At 46.8% G+C, this 24,952-nt stretch overlaps 1 protein-coding gene across 4 annotated transcripts; it reads right to left on the bottom strand.

Moving 5' to 3' along the window:
• Positions 1 to 1,544: 1,544 nt before the first annotated feature.
• COPZ1 (COPI coat complex subunit zeta 1) lies at positions 1,545 to 21,796 on the bottom strand. Of its 4 annotated transcripts, none has more exons than XM_042992444.1 (10): positions 21,690 to 21,796; positions 10,420 to 10,488; positions 8,987 to 9,068; positions 8,281 to 8,372; positions 6,664 to 6,719; positions 5,974 to 6,105; positions 5,252 to 5,329; positions 5,040 to 5,091; positions 3,822 to 3,860; positions 1,545 to 2,982 (listed from the first exon to the last, which is right to left on the bottom strand). In XM_042992444.1, exons 1-10 carry the CDS (start codon positions 21,705 to 21,707, stop codon positions 2,935 to 2,937), a joined length of 666 nt encoding a protein of 221 aa, XP_042848378.1. In that variant the 5' UTR covers positions 21,708 to 21,796; the 3' UTR covers positions 1,545 to 2,934. The 4 variants fall into 4 exon arrangements, with proteins under 4 accessions (XP_042848378.1, XP_007081486.1, XP_042848377.1 ...); XM_042992443.1 differs by lacking the exon at positions 1,545 to 2,982 and adding an exon at positions 3,059 to 3,226; XM_007081424.3 differs by lacking the exon at positions 5,974 to 6,105.
• Between the last annotated feature and the right edge of the window lie 3,156 nt (positions 21,797 to 24,952).

Raw genomic sequence — 24,952 nt, 5'->3', positions numbered from 1 at the left:
GAGGGGAGGAGGGGCTTCCCAGGGTTCCCTGGGGAAGAAGGGAAAGCTTACAAAACAAGAGACCCAGCATCAGAGACCAATGGAGGGAAATGATCAGACCCCTGTCCCCGGTTTCTCTGCTTTAGTCAGTGCTGGAGAAGGGTTTGCTCATAGTCCTGGAAGAAAGCTGCTGGCCAAGGGACTGGGTAGGCCAGGGCAGGCCGGGGCACCAGAGTTCCATTCCTCGTGGGAAACAGAGGAGGCAGGAGAAGTTCAAACGAGGCCAGGCTGGGGAAACAGACTCAGAGCATTTCAAGTTTGAGATACAGCTCCATTCTCCACACCGTCACTGATCAGCAACCCCTCAAGGCTCGCACTGACCTGCCTTCCCCCCCACCCCCCAACCAGGGTCAATGCTGGGTGGTGGTAAGTAGAAAGGTTAGGATGGGAAGGCCGGACACTGCTTCCTCCCCGTCTCAGACAGGCAACACCAAAGATCCCTAGCCCTCATCCAGCCCCCCTCCGCCCGCCGCCCCATACCCCAACTTTCAATCCAGGACTACAGAGGTGATAACCCAAGCGTTTTCTTTTTTTTCTACCTGCTGAGGGGGGATTCTGGGCACAGGTGCCCCACAGCTGACGAGCTTAACTGCCAGGTTCTCATACAGCAGGCAAGACTGGACAACTCGGTTTCATGTCTTGATGCTGGAGAGGCTCTTCCCACTCCCATCACCTTCCTTCCCTCCTCCTTTCCCGAGGTCCTAATGTGGTCTCTCTGGCTTACTCCTGGGATTGAAGGCCCATCTTACGAGCTGTAGAGGTGACTGAGGAGACCCTTCAAAACTGCAGTGCGGAGGAGGGCTCCCCACGCTCCCCCCTCCTTAAAATCCTGCGGAGGAAGGGGGAAAGAAAACCAAAGCATTCTCCTGTCGCCGCGGCAACCATAAAACCCCCAGCTAAATCCATCTTGTGAGCTCACCGCCCCATTAAGATGCAGGGCCAGGCTCTGAGCCAGCCCAGCCACATTCATTTGTGCGAATAAAGGTGGAGGAGGGGGAGGGGAGCAGGCTCTGGAGGGACGGGGAAATGGCGAGAAGAGGTTATTTACACCACCGTCCTGACCTTCTGGAGCAGCGCTGGCTCCGATAAATAACCCGCTCAGCGCCATTTCAGAGCAGGAGTGGGAGGTGCAGGAAGGGAGCAGGGGCTGAGGAGAGCCCCCACGCAGGTGCGCGTCTCCGGGTTACTAATGGCTGAGGCGGGAGCCGGCAGCTGGCTTTGGGGGTGGGGGGGGAGCGCTCGGTTCCCCAGGACTCCCACTGAGAAAATACCACCCCCACCCCACCCCTGGCGCCAATTTCCAGGCGAGGGGACGGAGGGATGCCAAGGAGGCAAACAGCCCCGTAAATTAGGGGTGGGGGTGGGGGGAGGTGGAATGCTGGGGAGTCTCTGAGGTAGGAGGGAAGAAATATTATAAGATGGGGAGTGATGGGGGGGGGGGCTAGAGGAATAGAAGCAGCTGCCAAAAAGAGAGGAAGAGGAACAGAAACATCACACAAAGGCAGTTTGGAAAAAAATCTGTTTTATTCCTCTTTGCGCACAGCAGTAGATGAGGGTGACTATCTCCTGACTCCATACATCTCTGACCCCAAAAACGTCCCCTCAGATATGCCCGGTTATTCACCCACTTCAGTCTTGGAGAACTGGCAGTTAGTGGGTGGGGCAGAGTGAAGCCTCAGGAAGGTGTTTTTTGAGACATTTTTGTGGGAAGTTTTGGGTCAGGGGAAAGGTTAGACCCAAGAGTGGGTGCTCCGTCCCCATCTTCCTGGGGGAATCCAAATCCCAAAGGTTTTCCGAAGAAGGGCACCTCTCTCAGCGACCCAGGGAGGGAGAGAGCGCAGACCTACTGCCTGGATGTAAGGCTGAGGCAGAGAGAAGAGGGGGTTAAGCAACAGAGACTGCAGACCCAGGGCAGAGGAGTGAAATGCATGTGGGGGGAGCGAAGGGGACAGAGCCCAGAGGCCCAAGTCACAAATCCCACCCCCTCCCCAGTTCTGAGCAAAACCTCTTCTTCCCAGGATGAAAATGGGAGTTTTAGTTCAGGGACCGGCTTTGCTCCAGGGCACAGCGAGGACAGGCCAGGCAAAGATCCCAGGGGTGGCGAAGGTGGACAGAGTCCAGGTAGTGGGACCAGGAGATGGACAGTCCTACAGTGAACACTCACAGACCCACAGCGGTTCTGAAGCTAGAAGCCAGGATCAGGGTTAAGAATGCAGCTGTGACTGAAATACAGACTTTTATAAGCCCTATCCCATAACATTTAAATCCCTACTTCCTCTACTCTGTCCCCTGCCCACGAGCTGTTCCCCATCTTTTCTCCCAAGGCTGGAGGACAGGGCAGTAAGAAGGAATGGGAGGAAACGCTGAGGCCAGTGAGTGAGTGGGCCTGTGGCTGAGACTGGAATATGCCACCCCCACTCATTCTATAGAAAAAACATTGTCTCCCTCCCTCCTCTTGCTAACATATGGGCTGTTGGGATGAAGGCCTGGTAAAGGCAAAGGGAGGAAAACACTCAGCACATTCTTTCTCCTGCTTTGATCTGAAGTGTAGCTGCAGCAAAGGGCACCGAAGTTGAGAAGAAAATATGGAGGGGGGGGGTGTAGGAGAGCATGACAGCACAATTCGGTGTAGAAAGGAAGAGGGTGCTTTCCCTACTACCCTGCGTTTGAATCTGATGGGAGCTTTACTCCCAGGCTGTTAAAAAAAAAAAAAGTGTGAAAGAATAGGAAGCATAAGTGGGGGTTTGGGGGAGCAACCACAGAGAGGATGGAGACTTAAGGATCCCTTGTGATCCCCGAGATGACCCTGAGAGCATCAGTTGGAGGACTGGATGAGAAGTCACAGCAGATATGTGGATTTTCTGAGGGGGTGAGGAGCCAGGAACAGTGAGGTCTTCACCGAAGGAGTGACCACTTGATCTGCTCTTTGGCTGACTGCAGCACCTGCAGGGACAAGAGCGGCAGTGAGGGGCTTGCCTGGGGGAGGGGGGTGGGGGCGGGGCAAGGACAGAGATTGGGGCTCTCCTTCCCCGCACTTGCCTTCCCTGTCCTTAGAAGAATGGCAAATAGAAAATCCCCAAGGGTAGAGGGATGGGAAGAAGCTCTCTAAGGCCCTAGAGGGTTGTCAGTTTGGGAAATTCCAAAAAAATTCAAATCCACTGGGGGGATGAAGAGAGAAGAGGTATACCTGGGAGGAAAGAAAAAAACTGGGGGTTACTGGACATATGTTAGAAAGGAGGGGTTACCACATCCAGATGGGCTTCTTAGTGAGAATTCCAAGTAGGTAGAAAACAGAATCCCTCCCTTGCCTCCCGCATCAGGTAGACAGTCTATCTGCAAAGTAGCAGGATGGATCTGCAAAACCTGCTTATTCTAGAATATGCATTTCCAGCTTAGCCCTCATTTGAATAATAAGAGAAGAGAGAGAGAAAGTGTGTGCGTGTGTGTGTGTGTGCGCGCGCGTGCACACGCACGCACACAGACCATCTGCTTAAGGCAAGCCTCTGCTGGGGAATAAATCACTGAATGAGGCATCAGGCAGGGAGGGTTTGAAGGGTACAGAGCAAGGCTGACAGCCACTGCTCACAGGGAAGTGGGATGGGAGTTGGGTGGGGTAGGGAGTGTTTGGCTGTAGGAGTCCCAGTTCTCTGGAATAAGAGGGAGCCAAGAAAGATGTGTCTTCGGTCTCTAGACTCATTCCAACTTGGGCTGGGGTGGAGTGTTATTCTAGTCTCTTTAGTGACCCAGTCCGTCTGGAGAGGAAGAAAAGGAGAAAGTCCTACCTGAGACACGGTCTGCTCTGTAAGCGGAACATCTTCACCCTATGGCACGGAGAAACAAGCATTTAGCACGGGAGAAAGATGGAGTGAAACCCGACTGAGGTTTGGTAGTGGAGAAGGAAAAGGCAGATGCCCGACTTCTCTGTCCCTTCTAGGTGGTACAGCCATAATTTTACTTGGCCAGAGGGACTGTGAGCAGAAAAGGGTCATTTCATCCATCCTCTGTTTTAAGGCAGGAGGACTTCTTAAAAGATTTATTCCATTCCAAGTAATCAGCAGGTTATCTGATCCTCAACTTGGGGGTGGGGGACCTGATTCCCTAGTCAGAGAAGACCTTCCCTGAATATCAATATCGCCAGGGAAAGGATGAGGGGGAGCCAGGGGTAATTTAATGGATCCCGCAAGGCCTGATGGGTAACGACAGCATGTTAATTTGAAGAAATAAACTGCTGCAACAGCAGCCTGAGAAGAGGAAGGCGGGAGTGGGTGGTGGGGGGGACCCTCTCTCTTGCCACATAGAGACATATGTTAGAGGAGAAGATTAAACTATGCAAATGGAGCCCACGGCAGTTAAGGGAGAAGATTTCCCATTACCCGGCACTGTCAGCCTTCACTCTGTGGAGGTCAGAGCTGGGACATTCTATGAATGGGGAGATTTGCTTTGCTCAAACATCGAGGCACCCCACAGTTTGCTGGTGGGCTCTCTCTACACCCACCATTTTCTCCCCAACAGACCTGGAGGCTTCTACGGTTAACCCAAAGGCCCCTTTCTGGTATCCCTAGCACCAAAGAGGACTGAGGTTCTGCAAATAAATGCTTCCTGATAGACAGGTGCTGTCCTTAGTTATGTAAAGACTTTATGACAAGGAAGACACTCCTCTGCCTCACTTGATTGGGATCCATCCCCAAAGGAAGTATAAGCCAACCTCAACTTCCTTTATAGTTTCAGAATCATTAATATTAAGGTTTCTTTTACTCATCTTTGATTCAATTAAGTATGTACTAAATGTCCCCTCTGGGCAAAGACTGTATGAGACGCTAGGCAGCAGGTTAGGGACAAAAGTATGCCCCTTCTGCTTCCCCTCTTTGAGACAATGAGAATTTGAAAGGGGAGGAGAAGGTTGTATGTATTCTACGAGCCCTGACCTTTAGATAAATTTAGCAGGTCTGGCCCTAGAGGGTGAGTAGACGGCGGATGTAGGGGAGCACACTCTTGCTTACCCTTAATGCTACCCGGTGTACCACTTGCTGGGGATCACTCTCTAGGATCACCCTAAGAAGACAAAGAAGAGACCATCGTTCACTCTGGCCTGAAGGACAGACTCATTGTGGGGATACTCTGGTCACTAAGGCCACTTGCCTTAGGACAGAGGCAACGATCCCACCCTCTCACCCCAGCTCCAAGGAGGTTCCAGGCAGGTCAGAAAACTCACCCTCCATCTACGATTTCATCCACAGCCAAGAAGAGACCCTCCATGTTCTCCAGCAGAGCTCGCTTTTCTACATTTTTCCTGAGTCCCCAAGAGAAGAGAAAAATCAGCCTAAGACACATAGGAACCTAGCACACCGTCTGAGTTGGGGATCCTAAACTAGACCAACAAAATGCCTCCACCAACCGCACAGACTAAAAAGTAAGTTAAGTAAGTAAATAAGAACTTTTTGGCTAATCCACTCTAAGCTTATTCCTATTCTTAGCTGCTAAGTAAGGATCAGGAATGTCAGGAAAGAGAGTCAAAAAAATAGTCAATTTCTGACTATCCAAGAGTTGATTATCCAGAGCTACTGTTTCTTCCCTACCTACCGTGATGCTGCTCATGACAGTGCTCATAAGCACTACCATCAGTGGGTGGAAAAAAGCAAATAAACAGCTAAATCCAATCTGGGGGTGGCGGGAGGTGGAGAGGAGTTGAGTGCAAACTCTATTTGCACTCAAGCTCTAACAGACTTTCTAAGCCTCTCCCCATTCCCCTGCTCCCCCTGCGTCCCCTTCCCTCACCAGCTCTTCTCAGGCCTTGAAAAGAAGCCCAACCAGGGGGCTGGGAACAGTCAGGGCCCTCATCCACCAGCTTCAGATCCGGTGGTTGTACATGTGGCCAGTCACATCCGTCAGCTTGACTCTTTCACTAGATCACTGAAATGAAGTCTATTCATTCACCTGGCTAAGAAATAAATCATCCCCTTCCTGAGGAAATCTGAGCCATTCGCCCTGCTGATTTTGTGGGGCTGAGAGCGCCTGCTGTTCTGCTCCGGATGGCGGATGGCTGTCTGTACTGGGTTCACTTGGGAGCTGCCGGGGGAATGAAGTTCAGAGCCCTGGATGTTTTCAAGGAAAGTATCTTATATCTCTTCTGTTGCCCATCTACATGGGGAACAGAGGGCTGGCTGCTGGGGAGGTGGAGGGGAGGCGAGGGTAAATGGCATATTCTTCCTGTCCTATAGAAACGAAAAACTAAGGACTAAAGTTAAAAACTGGGAGTCTTGCCTCCATTCCCAGGGTACTGATGTTACATCTGGGACACTTCCCCACACTTGCCCTTTCCCTATCTTCTAATGAAGTCTAGAAAAGCACCTTAAAGGTACTCAGAACTCTGACAGAGCCACTGGGTAATATGAGAGTAGACAGACATTGCTCCCTCCCAAACCCCTTTCTTAGGAGAATTATCCCCCAGGTGGGACACACTTTCCATCCAGTCTTCCCCATCAGTGCAAATTACTCTGAAATAATAAGCCTAACTTCTCAAGGTAAATCAATTCCCTGGAGCCTCTGCTAATTCCCCCACAAATTCCTGGGCCTGATGAATAGTGACTTTCTCTCCCAAACAGATGTCAAGAATGGCCTGCTCACCTCAGCATCTGGCTCAATGAGTCAAAGAGGCAATTCAGAACAGCCATGAGCATCAGCTGTTGGGAGACAGGAGAAGCAGAAGGATAAGGTTCAAGGCCCTGAAAGCTGCTACCTGAAAACAAAACCTGCCAATTCATTAAGCATCAAAAGACATGGGCTTTCACAAAGGACCAAAAGCATAAGGTGGAAGTCAGAGCAAAAACAGGAAGAGGAACTGTGGTTTCTCGCAGAAATTAATTCTGCTACACGATCCCACAATTTGAGACCTCTCTCTGACCAGACTGTTCAAACTTTCCTATTGCAGTCCTCTACAGGTCTTTACCAACTGCGTATATGTTACTGGAGATCTTAGGTAAAGAAATCATTAACCAAACAGTAACTAAGGTCAGAGAGTTAGTGGAAAGAGTATGGACTTTGGAGTCAGACAGAGTTGGGCTTAAATCCCAGCTGAGCCATTTCTATATGTGTGACCCTGGGAAAGTTATTAGGTTGAACCATATGAAACTGCCATTTATACAGTTCAATGGTGGTCATATGCAAGCAATTTCATATTGTTCCTCATGTTTTGGTTTCCTCATCTATAAAACAAGAACACTAATACCCACAACTCACATAAGTGCTGTAAGGATTAGGTAACAATGTACCTTACAAAGCACTTAAAGTAGTAAAAGCTCAGAAAGAATTGGTTCTCTCCAACTTTTACTTTTGCTTCAAATTAGGTGGGGGCTTATTTTTACTTATCTACTCTCCTAGACGTCGCTACCTGAGGTAAGTAGCTTTTCCTGTGCATAGGAAGCAGGTTAGGACTATATTCACAGTTTTCTCAAGTGACCCATTCAGAATGTACGGCTTCAACATGACCCTGAATGTTGGCTAACTGACCCAAGCTCAGTCAGATGTGGAGCCTTCATAGTAGGAGCAAGCATCCCCTTGACCTTGACCACACCTCAGAAATCTACCTCTGAAAACACTATGCAGGGAAGACCCTTGATACCGTATATCAGTATGTATGAAAACATATCTGGTGTCTCCAACGTGAAGATAAAAGAGCAATTGGGGGGGGGGGGGTGCCTGGCTGGCTCAGTTGGAGGAGCAAGCGACTGTTGATCTTGGGGTCATGAGTTCAAGCCCCACGTTGGGTGTAGCGATTACTTAAATAAATAAAACTTAAAAAAAAAAAAGAGCAAGTGGGGAAAAACCTGCATTCTAGGTTGATTTAAAAAAAAAATTTTTTTTTTAAATGTTTAGTTTTGAGAGAGAGACAGAGAGACAGAGTGCGTGTAGGGGAGAGGCAGAGAGAAAGAGGGAGACACAGAATCCCAAGCAGGCTCCAGGCTCTGAGCTGTCGGCACAGAGCCCGACGTGGCACTCGAACTCATAAACCACAGATCATGACTGAGCCGAAGGTGAACACTCAACCGACTGAGCCACCCAGGGGCCCCTAAGTCGATTTGTTTGCTAGGCCACATTTGTGAGGGCAGCAGGACTCTGATAACTTCATTAGCCCAGTCAGAAGCCAGAGGGACGTGGCCCTCCTAGGGTCCAGAACCAGTAACTGTCCTGCCTATGGTTTAGGAAGTGGAGTCAGCAATAGCAAAGAGCGATGGGGATTCTCACCTCATTTTCATAGGAGCTGCCAATCACATAGAAATAGAGATCGATACTGCTTTTGTATACCACTGTCAGGCCTTCCAAGAGGGCGATTTCACCTGGGGGTGGGGGGAAGGTGGAAACAGTGGGTGGCCTGAGATAAGGAAGTAGGTAGAAGGAGTTCCCATGAATTCCTGGCATCCAGCTATTTGGGCTCAAGGAAGGTAGGTTGTAATAAAGTCCAAAGACCAAAGTTGACCTGCTTTTTCTTTCCAGGTGGTAAAAGGGAAGTATAAACTTGGGGAAATCGAAACGTATCTTCTCCTCTAACCATCTCCCCCGCCAACTACCCTTATTTCCCTCCTTGTATATGAGACAGGATACTAGTCGATCCTTCGGAGGTGAAAATGCAGAGCGGTCACCTTTACAGACTTCCATTTACCTGCCCTAATGGATGCGGTACAATAAGCAGAGCTGCAGTTAAATTTGTCAAGTGAGGCTCATAAATCCAGGGACTAGACAGGTAGCTAACAGCCAACCTTCCAGCACGGTATTCCCGCGTGAGGTACACTCACCTCCCCATTACATTTCTGAAGAGTTTATTATATGAGGGGAGGAGGAAAAAAGAGAAAAAAGGAGGCAGTCGTTTTATCCTTTCTCTGCAGTCCTGCTGCCCCCCCCCGCCCCCCACGGTTCCCCCCACACCAGGAGCAGTGAAAGGAAAATGACCTACTGTCAGTCCGATGGGTCTTGTTGAAAATGTTCTTCTCAAAGGCCTTCTGCTCCTTGACACTGGGGTAGGTGTCGTCATAGTACTGGTCAGAGGGAAAGGAGATGGGTTGGGTCATTAGAGCTGGGAGCCCAGAATGATTAGTGATTGTGCTTTGCCCTGGATCTTGGATTTCTTTCCTTCAAGGCATGGGGTGAGGGAAAAACACTGACACGAAGAAGGAAGAACTATGGAGGCAGGGAATGGGCAGTGAGTAATTGAATACCAAAAAAAAAAAAAAAATTTTTAGGGACCCTGCCGTAGGCAAGCCCACCTCACACTTCTAAGACTGTAAGGGCAGAGGCCTACAAGCCCTACGATGAAGCTCTACCCCTGTCTGCACTCTAGGAGAGCAATCCCGAGACTGATCTCATGGAGTGCTTCCTAGGAGCTTCCCTACATCGGGGGAGCAGTGCTAAAGAATGCAAAAGACACTAGAAGCACAGAACACTTCTTCCAGACCCTCATGCACAGTATGAAACTGAGGAATGGGGGAAAGGCTGCAAAAAACCTCCTTCCTCTAAAGAAAGGCAAAGCCTATCCAACCTCTCTCGTATCTTAGCTCTCTTTTCTGAAAACTGAAAACAGGAGACCATCTAGCACGTTGCTGAGCCCACTCCCAAGCTCTTCCTGGCACGGGGGCGGAGATACTAGGCTGCTAAATCGCTCTGCTCTTTAGGGGCTAATCCGTCGCAGTCAGCTGAAGACCTATGACAGGTCTGGCATTTAGTAACTGGATAACTGTTTCAAAAGGTGTCCTGCATAGTTACATCCAATTACAGGGAGGAACAGCTGGTGAATTCTAAACTAATCTCTACCTGCTGATTGATTTATGCTGTGCTCGCCCGGAGTTAATACACCAGGGACAGAAAAAATTTCCACAGGAGGGGGGAGACTATGGAGGGAGAGGAGAGGGGTGTCCTTTCTCCTCTCTTTCAATAGATCCAAAGTTAGAAACATCACACTGGGGAAATCAAGAGGTAACAAGCTTGGTGGTGACTGCAGACCTAGGGCTGGAACCCTGGAACTGCGAGAGAATTTCCTGGGAAAACGCAGGCAGGGTGACAACGCAAAAGGAAGGGGGACAAGAGTGATGGGCATGGGCAGCCTGCTTCTCCTATCCAGACACTGTACTGTTCAGAAACCAAGGTTCCCAAGGTTTTCCCTGCTCTAATGCTGACAACAAAGGAGGTCAAAATCTGTGGAAGGCAAGTGTGGAAGCAGGGGAAGTAAGAGACAGAAGCAGTTTGGGTTTTCATCTGGAGTGGTCACAGGAAAATGGAAGAATTCTCAAAATTATAGTATCAAGGAATAGGCGTTAGTGGGGGCAGTCCCAGGTCCAAATCTCAGAATCAGCCTTTGTCTTGCTCCTCAGTGAATTTCAAAGGGAATCTCACCTTGGCAAAAAGTCGATCTCCATCATTGTCCAGAATCAGGATGGCTTTGACAGTATACAGGGAGGGTTCCTGAAGAGATAGGAACATACCTTCAGTCCTGAAGGCTCCTGCTACCAGTGGCAAACCAGCTACCTTCCCCTAGTCCCACTGGGGCTGCAAGGGGATACAGAGGTGCCTCTGCATGTCCCCTATCCCAGCCTGGTTAGATGTAGACAATTCCCGCCGAGAACGATCAAGTGGTGAATGAACTGAATTGAGGGAGGGGGCATTTCGACAAAGAACTCCAAAATAGCATCAGAGGAACAGTGTCTCTGAGCCGGACTCACAGAGGATTTAATCAAGGTAGGTCATGGAATGTTATTTGCAAACATTATGCTACAGTTATTTTCCAAACTACCCTCCCTCCCTGCTCTCCCACGTACAGGTAGGTATGGAATGTGACCAGATTAATTAATAGGCACTGCACGAGGCTATCTGAAAATAGGATTGAATGCCCTAGTGTACTTGGAAGTTTCTGCAGTCCCAATGCAGTAGCAATGCAGAGGCATAAAGCAAGCCTTCCCTGAACCACCCACACACTGAGCAGAGGGAAACGAACACGCATGCGTGTGCACACTCGTGCACACAGACACACCAGTTCTGAACGCAGCCCAGCGAGACATCCATCTTCCAAGACTTCCCCTATGATCCCAGTTCCTCTACGATACTCCCAACACTACCGCTTAACTTGCCAAGACAAAAACCATTCTGAATTTTGGGGGAGTTACAAAGCAGTAAGAAGAGGGTCTAAGAAGCCGGGAGCCTGGAGTTAATGAGCAGGAGGGGAGTGTTCTTTCACTATCAACAATCAAATCTTGAGGATAATGGCTCTCGTAAAGGAACCACGGCCTCAGCCTTAATGGTTACATCCAACTGCAAAGCATATCACATTGCAAAAGCTCCTCTACTCCTGCAACTTCTAACGAACCAGCTAACCAGGAGAGGAAAAGGAAGGAAAGGGAGGCAGTGTTATGTGTGTAGAAGGTGTCTGCAGGCTCATATTCCTTGAATTTCCTTTTTTTTTTTTTAATGTATTTTTTAAGTAGGCTCCACGCCCAACGTGGGGCTCGAATTCACGACCCCAAGATCAAGAGTCGTGTGCTCCACCAACTGAGCCAGCCAGGCGCACCTCACATTCCTTGAATTTTTTTTAATGTTTATTTATTTTTGAGAGAGAAGAGAGCGAGTGAGCAGGGGAGGGGCAGAGAGAGAGGGAGACCAGAGACAGAGAATCCCAAGCAGACTCCACGTGTCAGCACAGAGCCCAGTGTAGGGCTCGAACTCATGGACCGCCAGATCATGACCTGAGCCGAAACAAGAGTTGGACGCTTAACCGACTGAGCCACCCAGGAGCCCCACATTCCTTGAATTTCTAATCAACATTACTTACCCTTGCTCTCCCTCCCCTGTGCTGTGAGACAGGGCTGTTGCCTCCCTTTCCTGGCCTTGCTTAGGAAACCCGCGGTTCTCACAGGGGCCAAATGTAACCTCCAAGCATGTGGCATGTGTTTAATAAAGACCCAAGAGTGAGCATGAAAGAATTATTGCCAAGGATCCAGAAACTCCAACCTCTACAAAGGTAAACTGTCCCATGAGGCGCCAGGAGGTTTCTGGTTCCACGCAAAGAGCCAACCCTGCCTCGGGGAATTAAGAATGAGAGTAAAGGGAACCCAGTGTTTGGACAACAGGGTGATGAAGAATGTAAGCTTTCCTCACCTGAATTCTTGACAATAGCAATTTCTGTTTGTTCACTGATTTATTCCAAGTGTCCAGAACAACATGTGACACACTAAACTCTCAGTATTTACTGGATAATTGTGACAAGAAATGAAGTTTGAGAATAAGGCAAAAATCTCTTGAAGTAGTAAGTGTCCAGGGGAACTCTTTTTTTTTTTTTTAACGTTTATTCATTTTTTTTTTTAAACGTTTATTTATTTTTGAGACAGAGAGAGACAGAGCATGAACGGGGGAGGGTCAGAGAGAGAGGGAGACACAGAATCGGAAACAGGCTCCAGGCTCTGAGCAGTCAGCACAGAGCCCGACGCGGGGCTCGAACTCACATACCGTGAGATCGTGACCTGAGCCGAAGTCGGACGCTTAACCGACTGAGCCACCCAGGTGCCCCTAAACGTTTATTCATTTTTGAGAGACAGAGCATGAGCGGGGGAGGGGCAGAGAGAGAGGGAGACAAAGAATCCAAAGCAGGCTCCAGGCCCTGAGCTGTCAGCACAGAGCCCGACGCGGGGCTCGAACCCACGAACCATGAGATCATGACCTGAGCTGAAGTCAGGTGCTCAACTGACTGAGCCACCCAGGCACCCCTCTAGGGGAACTCCTATAATTAGACTTCCATGTATCGGTATACATTCTGGTGTGGCCATTTGGGGTGATACTACTACCAACATATCTCTGTTCTGATCAACACTCCATAGAGATGCCTACTCCATACACATTACTCCCTGGAATAAATAGTCTGTCTCAAACTAAGGAACTCTGTGTCTAGCAGAGGCAAGTCTTCTAGAGTCTCATCTAAAAGGTCACAAATAGAGAAGCTTTCCTCACTCCTAACCCCCACAGGAAGATCTCTCCATAACGCGGGCTTAATTCCATAGCAACTTGAGGGTCCAACCTCAAATGACCAAAAGGGAGACACCAGTGGGAATGAAGGAAAGGACCAGAGGAAAAGAAGCCCACAGGGAAGGAAATTTGGAAGAGAGCATTTTTCCTACTTTCCCCTGGAAATCTTTGGCTCTGTTCTTCTCTCCACATTCACAGAAACCTTGGAGAGCTTCCTAATGGTTTAAACTGGGCATTAGTCTGGCATAGATAACTGGTTCCTGCAGCCATAGAGTCTGGCATCCCTAGAAAGAATGGGATGGATCCCAAAGAAAAGAAAAACCCTTATAGCCACCAGCCAACTAGGAGAGAGACAATGCCCTTTGTGGCCACTGGGGTATGAGTGCCTGAAACTGCTGGCAAAGACAGAAAGAGATTCCTGGGCCTTTCTCGCTGGCTTCCTAGAAGATGTTATCAAGGAAACCCCCCAAAGAGGAACTGGATGTTACTGGGAAGGATAAAAGGCAGGCAAAGGAAGGCAGGGAGAAGACCAGATCTGACTCTGAGAGAGGTAAGAAGGCACTGGAGGAAAGGCTGGTCATTTCAAACGAGGGAATAACCATACTCAATAAAGCCAAGAATTGAGGCATGAGCGGATGCTGCTTCAACTCTGCTACAGCTGGAGCCAGCAGCATCTCCTTTACGTCTGTCTCCTGCCACCTCCTGACTACAGCCGGTGCCACTTCAGCCTGGGGCCTTTATCTCTCGGGAGCGGGGGAGGCCAAGAGTTCCTCTCATACCATAAAACTAGCCAGTTTAAAGGCCCCAGAAACCATGACTGGTAATGTAATTTCATTTTGAGTTTTTGCAAAGGGCAAGTTTATAAATAACTCCCAGCTATTGAGAAATGGGCCTCCTGGACAATGGACTAGGTTTGACCTTGTAACACATTAAATGCTGATTACTGAAAAAGACCCTACAAGCTTAGGCCATGTTCAAAGGATTTAAAAGGTCTATTCTTCCCTCCCACTCCCAAATGTGTAGCTGCTAGAAAGCTTTCGAGACAAAGTTCTGTGATGCACTGACTTTCAGAGAGCCACAGCCTGAGTGTATAACAGAACTTCACCTCAAATGCTAATAGTGCCTGGAAATGACATGTAGGCAGATTGTTTGCGGGAGGTTGGGTGGCTCAGAGAGATTTTCATGTACATTTTTATTGTCAAGGAAATTAGACGGGACTCCTCAGGAGCGCTGAAACAACACCAAACAAGCAACCAGCCTGCTGCAAAGGAGTCTCCGATCTCAATCAGAGGATTTCTGTGGTCTGGTGAAAAACACCTCCCAGTACCCCGGCGACTAGCACACGGGGGACTACAGGGGAAGTCATTCCTAGTGCTGCCCCCTGTGGGCCTTCAAATGACCTGCAGCTTCCTCAGCAGTGTAATCAGCAAAAATATTAAAAAGGCAGCTCTGAATAGAAGTTCTCTGTGTGTCTTGTGAGTCAAACTAGGAGAGATAGGCTCTGAAAAAGCACTGAATTAAGTCAGTTCACAGCGTACAGAGTCAGAAGGCACTCTGCGGTAAGATCATGAAATGTCACCAGAAGAGGAAAAGGGGGGGGGGGGTGGAGAGAGGGGAATCTTTGCAGCAGGCACACAGGATATCTGGGGGCTAAGACCAATTATTTTTATTTAATTCACGGGGACGGGGGGGGGGGGGGGATGTGACCAAGAAGGCTTTGTGGAGCTAGAGGATGCTATCCACACAGCTGAAGGGGCGCAAGTAAGAACCTGGTTGAAATTCCTAGAAAGTTCTTCATTTCCCACTTAGAAAGAAATCTTTATGGCCATGCCAAAAAGTAGTACCCTGGCTTGGCAACAGGTCTTGATCAACAAGAAACAAGACACTCTTCCCTCGACCCTTTTTTTTTTTTTTTTAACGTAGGCTCCATGCCCACCGTAGAGCCCAACGCAGGGCTTGAACTCACGACCCTGAGATCAGGACCTGAGATCAAGAGTCAGATGCTCAACCAACTGAGCCACCCTGGTGCCCCAACTCTATTTATAGAGCAAAACCAAGACGGTAAAAACTGGAAGGAAAAATCCCTAGATACTACTCCCAGCTGCTCTACGTAGCTAAGCAGGTATTTTGCTCCCTGACTCTGTGCCAACTCCTTTAACATGAAAAGCTCCTCTGGGGTTGAGGGCTCCAATTTGCCAGCCACAAGCCTAGGGACTTCAAACAAAAAGAAGAATTAGCTCCAGGCTTGGGAAGCATAGTTTTCACACACTACCCAAGGGTTTGCTTAGATTCAAGCACAACTCAGGAAAGACCAGGAGCCACAGGTACCACAGAACATTACCCAGTTGCCATGAGACCAAATACTGGTTATAAAGAAGAAAGTGAACACAACCCTTAGGAAGGAAGAAGTGATGTCAGGAAGAGACACCTAGAAAGAATCTTCCTGTCTGACAGAGACAGGAAATGTGAAAGCACGGTCACTAAGAACTCAACCACTATAGGAGAAAATGTCTCCGAACTCCTAAAATCCTTTACTGTAATCTGGGTCGGCCATTAACTCAAGTTCTACCTTTCTGGGGGACTCTGCTTCTTCATCAGAGAAATGAGAGGCCTGACCTAGATCAGTTAAGGTTAATACCTTAAGTTACAGCAGACCTTTTTGATAAGCTGATGAAATTTATGGACCCCGTTACCAGAAAACTACACATTCACAAATTCTTATGATTTCAAGGAGCCCAGTTAGAATTAAATATGATACTTTGTGAGGATAATAAGATGGTGTGGAGAGAGGAGGGGGAAAGGGGGAAATGAATGATACTTTTGAAAATCACCCCCTCTCCTCTGCCTCGAACCAAATAATGACTTCAATAAATATGTGTGTGGCCTTCATAAATTAATAAATGTGACTGAGAAAACTAACACAGCCAGCAGGGGGAGCAAAGGTCGGCACCATACCCCTCCAGCTTTCAGTGACTGAACTTGGTGGCTGTGAGACAGGCAAGGACAAAGATAACTGAGCCTAATGCAAAAGATTCAGAAATGCAAAATCTCAGGTCCTGTCTTAAAACTGAGAAAGCCAGGGCACCTGGCTGGCTCAGTCGGTAGAGTATGCAACTCTTGGGCTCAGGGTTGTGAGTCTGAGCCTAGAACTTATTATTATTTTTTCATTTCAGAAAACCTCATCCGGAGAAGTTTTCCCCAGAGGGTGCACAGTCCATTCTCTAACTATTATGAAAAATTACAGAAACGCAGGACAAAGCAAAGCAGCACTGGAAAGAGAGACAAGTCGAACAAGCAGAAATCAGAGCACTTGGCACCTGAGGCCTGAGAGCGACATTAGAACTTCCCACCTTCCCAGTTGGGTAATCCAAGAGCTCTCATTTAAATATCATCAGTAAAGGGAAAAATCCGATGGAACTAGATCTATTTCTGCAGAGTTCTTGTTTATAACATTTCGGGCTATCTACCCTGCCCCTAATCTGCTAGTCTAAAAGAATGGGTCGACAGCCTCTGTGTTTGTCTTTCAGTCTACCAACCCAAAATTCAAAATCATGTCCTAAGGCCTAATTGCTATCCTCTGCCCCAGTTTCAGTCTCCCTCTAAAAAGTATACAAATAATAGAAAAGGAGTTGAAGAAAATTGGTAGGGCTATCCAAACCATCTGGCTGTAGGTGGATACACCTGCCTTGACAGTGGGAAAACTAAACGCCCAGATAAGGAGACACGCATTTCACTTGCAACATGTGACTTAGGTTACACAGCAGGAAAGTCTTCTGAAGAGATGGGTGTGGTCAAACGCCAGAAGAGGAAAGCTAGGAAATCGAAGGATAAAGAGAACTCCTCTAATAATCTGATCTGGGAGAAAACCTATTCTGCACAGCATCAGGGAAGACGGAACGTGAGAGGGCCCTTGCCAGTACAGGCATCTTATGACGCGCATGGACTCAACCCCCCAATCCATCTTCGTCAGCTGCTGGAGGGCACTCTGCCTTCCATCTTTCTAATTACTCTAGTGTAAGTGGATAGGTGGACACGGATTCAGTATTCCTGTTCGATCCTTTATTTGCTTCTTGATTTCCCCTTTCCATGACTAGTGGTCAATATCCTAACTCTAACCAAGTCGTGTCAGCGGAGTAAAGAACAGTAGCAGATATCTAGATAAAAAAAAAAAAACACCCTAAATCTGCCACTAGGCTCCCTCAAATATCTGGATAATTGCATTCATCCTCTGCTTCACAGGGAAGACCTGGCTTCTCAAAGGTCTTTCTTCACATGGAGACCCCCTCCTCCTCTTTTGACCATGTGACAGCTCCCCTAGACCTTTGATATAATTTATACCTTGCCGGGGACCAACTCTTTCCCACCACTGTGAAGGAGAGGGAAAAAATATATATAAATACGTCGGAAATCTATAACGAGGTCTTCTTGGAGGGCAAGACACGGAGAGAGTTAGAAGCAGCGTCAATTGCTCTTTGGGGGTTTTAGTTCAAGCCGAGGTCTGCTTCCAGCAATCAACCATTAAAACAAGCCGGCCAGAGTAACAGCACAGTTTATTCTGATCATTTAATTTGAAGTGTCAATAAATTAAACTTCAATCAATTAAACTAGGTGTGCAATAACCCAGATGGACACCCCGACACCAACATAATCACAATAAAAATTTTTATGGCTGCCAGGGACCTCACCGGGGGCAGTGCTGGCACAGCTCGCGCCCTAGCTGAGAAATATATCTCCACGGCGCAGGATCGAGGAGATTGCTTCTCCTAACGAAATGGAGGGGCCAGGCACCGGCAAGGACGCAGCTGGGAGAGGGGCACAAGGGACTGCCAGGAACGAGATGGGAGTGCTTTGGGGGCTTAATGTAATTGATACCTTTGCCCAGAGCAGGGGGAGGGGGCATTCAGGCCAAGTACCTCTACTGTTAGTGCCAAAGGAATTTAACAAAAGCCCCATTAAGATGATTCAGGAAGCGAAGGCCACAGAGCAGTATCAACCTTTAAGTCATTGATGTATTCTGCATAGTTTCCTCCTCCACAAAGATGCACGCTCTTGTGCACTCTGGATGCCCTGATGTTTGAAGGAGTCTTAGAATTTGGGATGTGGTCATTGTTTTAGGATAAAAAATGGTATAAAGGGAGAGAAAGAATGGAATTAAGTCTAGTCTGAAAAGCACTGGAAAAACACTCAGAAAGTGAATCCAGAGAGGTTTAGGAAAAATGAAACCTATGAGGAAAGATTGAAGGATCTAGACTGCTAGAGTAATTCAGCTTTGAGAGGAAAAAGAAAAGAAAAAAAAATAAGGTAAAGGGGGAAGGGAGTAAGTCATTATCTTTAAGATTTCATAGGTTATTAATGGAGAATGGTGACCTGTAGAGATCCCTCTCCATTCACAGCTAAGAAAGGGAGCATCAGCAGAAAACAGCAGGAGAGAGGAAGTTAAGTACAAAGATGCAGGCTGGGAGCACTATTAAGCACTGGGAAGGAAGTTGATGAAAGGGTCTCTTTCCTTAGGAGACGACAACAGGACCTGAGAAAGATTAGACAAATCTGCTTAAAACCTAGCTAGATTACTTAATTCGAAAAAGAAACGTGACCCACTGTAAAGTACCTAAATGAAGGGAACCTACTGGTATTTAGAAGTTCCCATAATCAGATTAAGTTTCGGCAGATGTTTCTTCTTGACCCCCTCTAGATTACCCTTCCCTTCTTCTCAATACCCTATGGCTGTGTGCCTTGTAGAGGTGAGGACAGAGGAATGTACATTCATCAGTTTTCCCTAGAGGTCCAGTCAAAACAAAAATGTGAACAAAGGAAGCCTACAAGAACTTTAGAAGGTGTCTGCCTCTTTAAGGAGTGGTCTGTTAAATATTATCTGGGTACAGTAAACTCTAGTTCAGTAGACAGCTAAGGTAAGATCCAGGGATTCCTCATACTTTTCACAACGATGGTGATTTAAGTACTCAGGAGGTGCTGCTGAGTAAACAGAGGAAGGCATGAGGTTAAAAAGGACCAGTGCAGAAGGGTGATTCTGAATCCGATGGAGCTAAATTCCATGATCCAGTTTGTGAGGGTAGAGAGAAATAAACATTTAGGAAGTATCACCTGATTCTCAACTAGGGTTCCTCATCTGAAGCACTGAATACTGAAAACTATTTAAATGACTACTTTTTTTTTTTTAACTTCTCCCAAGGATGGTACAAACTAGTGCCATTGTGGATACAGAGAAGTTGATTCATTACGTTAATGAATGCCTTAGGCTTACTTCTCTCCTAGAACTCTGGCTGAGAAAGGCTGGAATGATGAGAAAGATACATAAATTCTTAATTGGGGGCCCAAAATATAATGAAATTGTAAAGAGCTGACACAGAGGAAGGAAAATATTAGTTTAATATCATAAGAACTTTGGAGACCAGCACACGAATTGATACCTGTTAGTACTTTGTCCCCAATAAATGCTTTATATAATTGATGCTTAAAAGTACAGTTCTGCATACTGGAGAGGTATCCTCCAGTACGTGCTTCCCTGAGCAAGCCCTCTTCTCTATAATTTGGTTTCCCCTAAACCCATCACATAGATTTCTCATGACAAAGAATCAATATGGTTTTATATTTATTATTTTTTTATTTACTTTTGAGAGAGAGAGAGAGAGAGAGCGCGCGCGCGCGCATGAGCAGGGCAGGGGCAGAGAGAGAGGGAGACACAGAATCTGAAGCAGTCTCCAGGCTGGCTCCAAGCGGTCAGCACAGAGCCCGACGCAGGGCTCAAACTCACAAACCGTGAGATCATGACCTGAGCCAAAGTCGGACGCTTAACCGACTGCACCACCCAGGCACCCCAGAATCAATATGGTTTTAAAAGCAAAGTTCAGGGGTACCTCACCAAGGTAGCAGGAATCTGGCATCTTAGGTACAGATCAAAATGGATACAAGAAAGAGGCAGACTGAAATAGACTTCAACAAGGAAGCAGACTGAAAACTGAGGTAAGAGAAAATGTGTGAGATTTTCATATATACCTCCCGCAACTCACCACTACACACATATCCCTTATTAAGACGGCTCCCCAAGCATCATGTCCCTCACTCCTATACCTCTAAGCAGGCTCCCTTGTAAACAGATGTAGGGAGCATTTAAAAAATTCCTAAAAATTTCCAAAGAAACCAATTCCCTGGAATTTATCCTAGTCTGTTAACTGGTTAAGAATACTGGCTAACTGCCTGGTACAGAAAATAACTTATTAAAAACTACTCGGGAGGTGCGTGGCTGGCTCAGGTAGTGGAGCCTGCGGCTCTTGATCTCCAGGTCATGAGTTAGAACCCAACACTGGGCGCAGAGATTAATTAAAAAATAAAAAATTTTTTAAAAAATTTTATTTATTTTCGACACAGAGAGAGACAGAGCATGAGCGGGAGAGGGGCAGAGAGAGAGGGAGACACAGAATCTGAAGCAGGCTCCAGGCTCTGAGCTGTCAGCACAGAGCCCGACGCGGGGCTTGAACTCACAGAGTGCGAGATCATAACCTGAGCCGAAGTCAGATGCTCAACCAACTGAGCCACCCAGGCGCCTCAAAAAATAAAAAAATTTTAAACCTCAGCTTTTAAGCTCACTACCTAGACTTGATCAATTCATATGATGAGAAGGAATTATCCCTATCTTTGCCATTTTGAAAGAAATCAAACCTGTTACTGTCTTCTACCTGATGAAAATCTGGATATGTACATGTATTAGAGCAGAAAAAGATGCAAGAAAACGTCTTTGGAAAGAGCCTGGAGTTAATCAAGGAAGGAGGTTGGCCGCTGAGTTCCTACGCACACATACATATTAACATCCCCAGACTGTAAAACAGAGCACTTTAGAGAGAAATCCGCCAGTCTGGTTCCAAAGAAAGGGTAACAGTATTTTGTTTTAACAGGCAAAACGGATTATACGGGTAAAGAAGCTAAAACACTTTTTTAGCCACTAAAATTCTCATATAACCAGAGGGACAGTTAGCATCCCAGATCTTACAATAAGAATTCTTAACGCCTTAGAAGGGGAGAAAAAAGGAGAAGAGAATAAGGAGTCTGGAAAAAATATTCTTTAATCCATGCTAACTTATCAGGTACTCCAGAACTTTGATGGAATACATTTACCATGACAAAACTACATAACAGGGATTAACAGAAGACCTAAGTAAAAAGAAAACCGTTTTTTTGAAGATATGTAACAGAACTGTCAACGGAAAATGAAACTATGACAACCACCAGGAGGACCCTGTGATGACAAACAACTGCAGTCTAGTCCTACAATTTGGGGCCAGTTTGGAGGTCTGGAGAAAGTCCAATCAGAGTATCATCCATAATGCTCAGAATCAGGAGAAACCTAAAGGACCCCAATTCAGTATGCTGATGATCCTATGCGTTCTAAGGACTCCATGTGCTCCCTTCAACTTTCCACGGATTCTGCCCTCTCCCCGGAAGAGCTTTCTACTCTAAACCGAGGCTTTACCTCCTACAGTTCCTACACCAGGCCACACGCTTATTCCAGGGGCTGGCAGAACCTTCGGTCCCCGAGGATTACCCGGGATTCCCCTTTCTACCCCCTCCCAGTCAGGATGAACCCCAACTCCCAGCCCCTCTGGACACCGCAGCACCTCGGCGGCCCCTCCGGCTCCTACCAAAATCAGCGCCTCCATCTTGCCCCGCAGCTGGTGCCGACGTGGAGCCGCAAAAGCAACACCGCCGCTGATTGGCCCTACATCCTCATTAGACCCCGCCCAGGATGAGGATTATTGGACTATATCGTAACAGCTATTGCTTTATTGGCCAATCAGTGTACTAGCTTGCTCAGCGGAAGCAAGGTGTCCAGCCAGAAGGCGCAGGCATTTGATTGTCAGATTAAACACTCAATACAACGCCAAAACCTCAAGGTTGAATGGGGCGGGAGGGTCAGGGGGCGGGGTTGTTTCCAAGGGGAACAGAGGAAGCGATTATTAATTTTCAATTGGTGGAGAAGAGACCACGTGATATCCGTAGGCCTGATTTAGCAGCTTTAATCCGCACTCCCTTTAGGGGGCGCTGTGTCTCCTTAGCCCTTAACACAGGACAGCTCGTGACGGAATCGCACCGGAATCCCCAGTCCAAGAGCCACATATTAGGTAGGCCCTTGATATCCAAGGTTGCTTTAGCAAACACTGCTAGCTCTTCCCTCAGACTCGCTGAGTGCAGCATCCTCACCGGAAGTCTGCACAACCACAGAGTAAAAGCCAAGAGATGCCCAGTGTATTAAATAAAACGAGGCCGCTGGGAGTTAACTGCTACAGTAACAATTTCCCCAAGATGGAGTCCCAGGCTTTGCTGGGCCCAAGGAAGGACAAGAAGCCAATGAGTTTCTAAAAGTAGATTTTCTTTGACCGGACGTGAAACGGGATGTTAGAGCTTTGGACCCTAGAGAGGAGAGAGTAGGAGGGACAAAGGGGTAGAGGGTCCAGGATAAGGAAGGGTGTAGGGACAGGGTCTGCGGTTTTCCAGTAGGGACAAGCTGTTGCAAAATGAGAAAAGAGAAGTTTACTGAACGCAGGGATTTCACAATATGGAAAGGTTTTGATGAAGTCTAGCTTTCCCCTACCGCTAGGTTCCTTGGTCCTGACACCCCTTAGGTCAGGGACACCTATTGCCTTATCTCTACAGGGATTTTTTTTTCCCCCCATTTCTGACAATTATGTCTTCAGGAGCTCTCTAAGAAGAGCACCCAAAACTATCAGGAGTTTTTCTAATAATTTGAGAGTAGAGTCAGAGGGCCTAAGAGAAATGTATAGAACGATGACAAACTATAGAGCTAACATACATGCTATGAAGGAAGGTATATGATTTTTTGGTAAAATCCCAGGGGACAAGCCTCACATCTGGAGAAAGTAAGGGCTTAGGCTTTATCTGTTCCAAATGTCCAAATGGGGAGTTATTCAGATATTTAGTTAGCATTGTGCCTGGCATCACAAGGTTGTCCTTAGCTTGGCAGCTTAATGCTAAAACTAACATTTGGGGTGCCCAAGTGGCTCAATGGGTTAAGCATCTGACTCTTGATTTTGGCTCAGGTCATGGTCTCACAGTTGGTGAGTTTGAGTCCCTCGTGGGGCTCTGCAGTGTCAGTGCTTAGGATTCTCTCTGTCTCCTCTCTCTCTGCCCCTCCCATGTTCACACGTGTACACTCTCTCTCTCTCTCACAATAAATTAATTAATTTTTTTAAAATGAACATTTAATGACCATCTACTATGTGCTAGTCACCTGCTAAATCTTTGAATATATTATTTAATATTTTTAGAAAAGCTTTATGAAGTAGATGGTTATTATTCCCATTTTATAGATGAGAAAAGTAGAGTTTGGAGCAATTCAAAATCGACTTAAGGCCATACAGTGATTAATTGACCACCATACATTCCAACATAGGAGGTCTGGTTCTAAAACCATGTTCTTAGCTACAATCCACTCTTCTGATTTGTGGTACGAGCCTCTTGTGTATTCCAGTCCTACCTGAGGTACCTTACACCAGTGCTAGATGTTCTATAAGGCCATGAGGAGGAAAAGTGGGGGAGGGGGCTCCTTTTTCTTTAACAGAGTAACTGACAAATTTTAACAGTCAGACATTGTTCCAAAAGATGGCTCATTCTTTTCTTTCCAGGCTATTACGTGACTGTGCTATAGAGGGAAAACAACTGGCTGGATAGGAGATGTTAATTCTTGTAGTGACTCAGACTTAGTAAGTAGGAGATTTCTGGGGCACCTGGATGGCTCAGTCCATAGAGTGTGCGGCTCTTGGTCTCAGGGTTGTGAGTTTGAGCTCCACGTTAGGGACAGACATTACTTAAAAGTAAAATTTCTGGGAGCACCGGGTGGCTCAGTAGGTTAAGCAATCAACTCTTGATTTCGGCTCGGGTCATGATCTCATGGTTCATGAGTTCAAGCTCCACACTGGGCTCTGCACTGACAGTGTGGAGCCTACTTGGGGTTCCTGTCTCCCTCTCTCTTTGCCCCTCCGGTGCATGCACTCTCTCTCTCTCTCAAAAATAAATGAATAAAATTTTTAAAAAATAAAAAATAAAATAAATAAAATAAAATCTTTGGGGCACCTGGGTGGTTCAGTTGGTTAAGCATCCAACTCTTGATCTCACCTTAAGTCTTGATCTCACGGTCATGAGTTCAAACCACGTTGAGCTCCACGCTGGGCATGAAGCTTACTTAAATAAAAAGTTTTTTTAATCTTAAAAAAAATAATTGAAAGACTTCTGTGTAAGTCATTGTACCCTCTCTGGACTATAGATGCCACTTCTGGAAAAATGGGGAGGCTCAGACCAGAGATTTTTTTTTTTTTTTTTTTTTTTTTGAGGATGCCTGGCTAGATCAGTTGGTAGAGTGTGTGAATCTTGATCTCAGGATCATGAGTTTGAGCCCCATGTTGGGAGTCTTAAAAAAATTAATTCTTTTATTTTTATTTCTTTTTAAAGATTTTTTTTTTATTTGTAAGTCATCTCTACTCCCAACATGGGGCTCAAAGTCAGGACCTCAAGATCAAGAGTTGCACACTGTACTGATTGAGCCATCCAGATACAGCCCACCAGAGATTTCTAGGGCCCTATCTACAGTTAAAGTTCTATGATCATTCCTGGTCCTTTTGCTTCCACCTCCCCTTCACCTATAAAACCTCTAGAATCAATCAAATAGGAAATGCATACATCCCTCGCCTCCCCCCCTCATAAATATACACACACATAATATAAAATCATGTATATACGATTATAAACAATTTATTAAAAATGTATGGGAGGGGTGACTGGCTGGCTTAGTCAGTGGAGCGTGTGACTCTTGATCTCGGGGTTGGTTGTGAGTTCAAGACCCACATTGGGTGTAGAGATTATTTAAAAATAAAATCTTTTAAAAAAAATT

Source organism: Panthera tigris, chromosome B4, assembly GCF_018350195.1.
Source record: "Panthera tigris isolate Pti1 chromosome B4, P.tigris_Pti1_mat1.1, whole genome shotgun sequence".
NCBI classification, from domain to species: Eukaryota; Metazoa; Chordata; class Mammalia; order Carnivora; family Felidae; genus Panthera; species Panthera tigris.
Note: the sequence above shows the minus strand (reverse complement) of the source record. Positions and strands in the feature narration are given on the sequence as shown.

Bases quoted from the DNA above. Each gene is read 5' to 3' on its own strand.
- COPZ1 (XM_042992443.1), bottom strand. The intron at 8,373-8,986 runs GTAGGTCATTTT...CCCCACCCCCAG, and splicing joins CAAGACCCATCGGACTGACA to GTGAAATCGCCCTCTTGGAA. The intron at 3,227-3,821 runs GTAGGACTTTCT...CTTTCCTCCCAG, and splicing joins CAGAGCAGACCGTGTCTCAG to GTATACCTCTTCTCTCTTCA.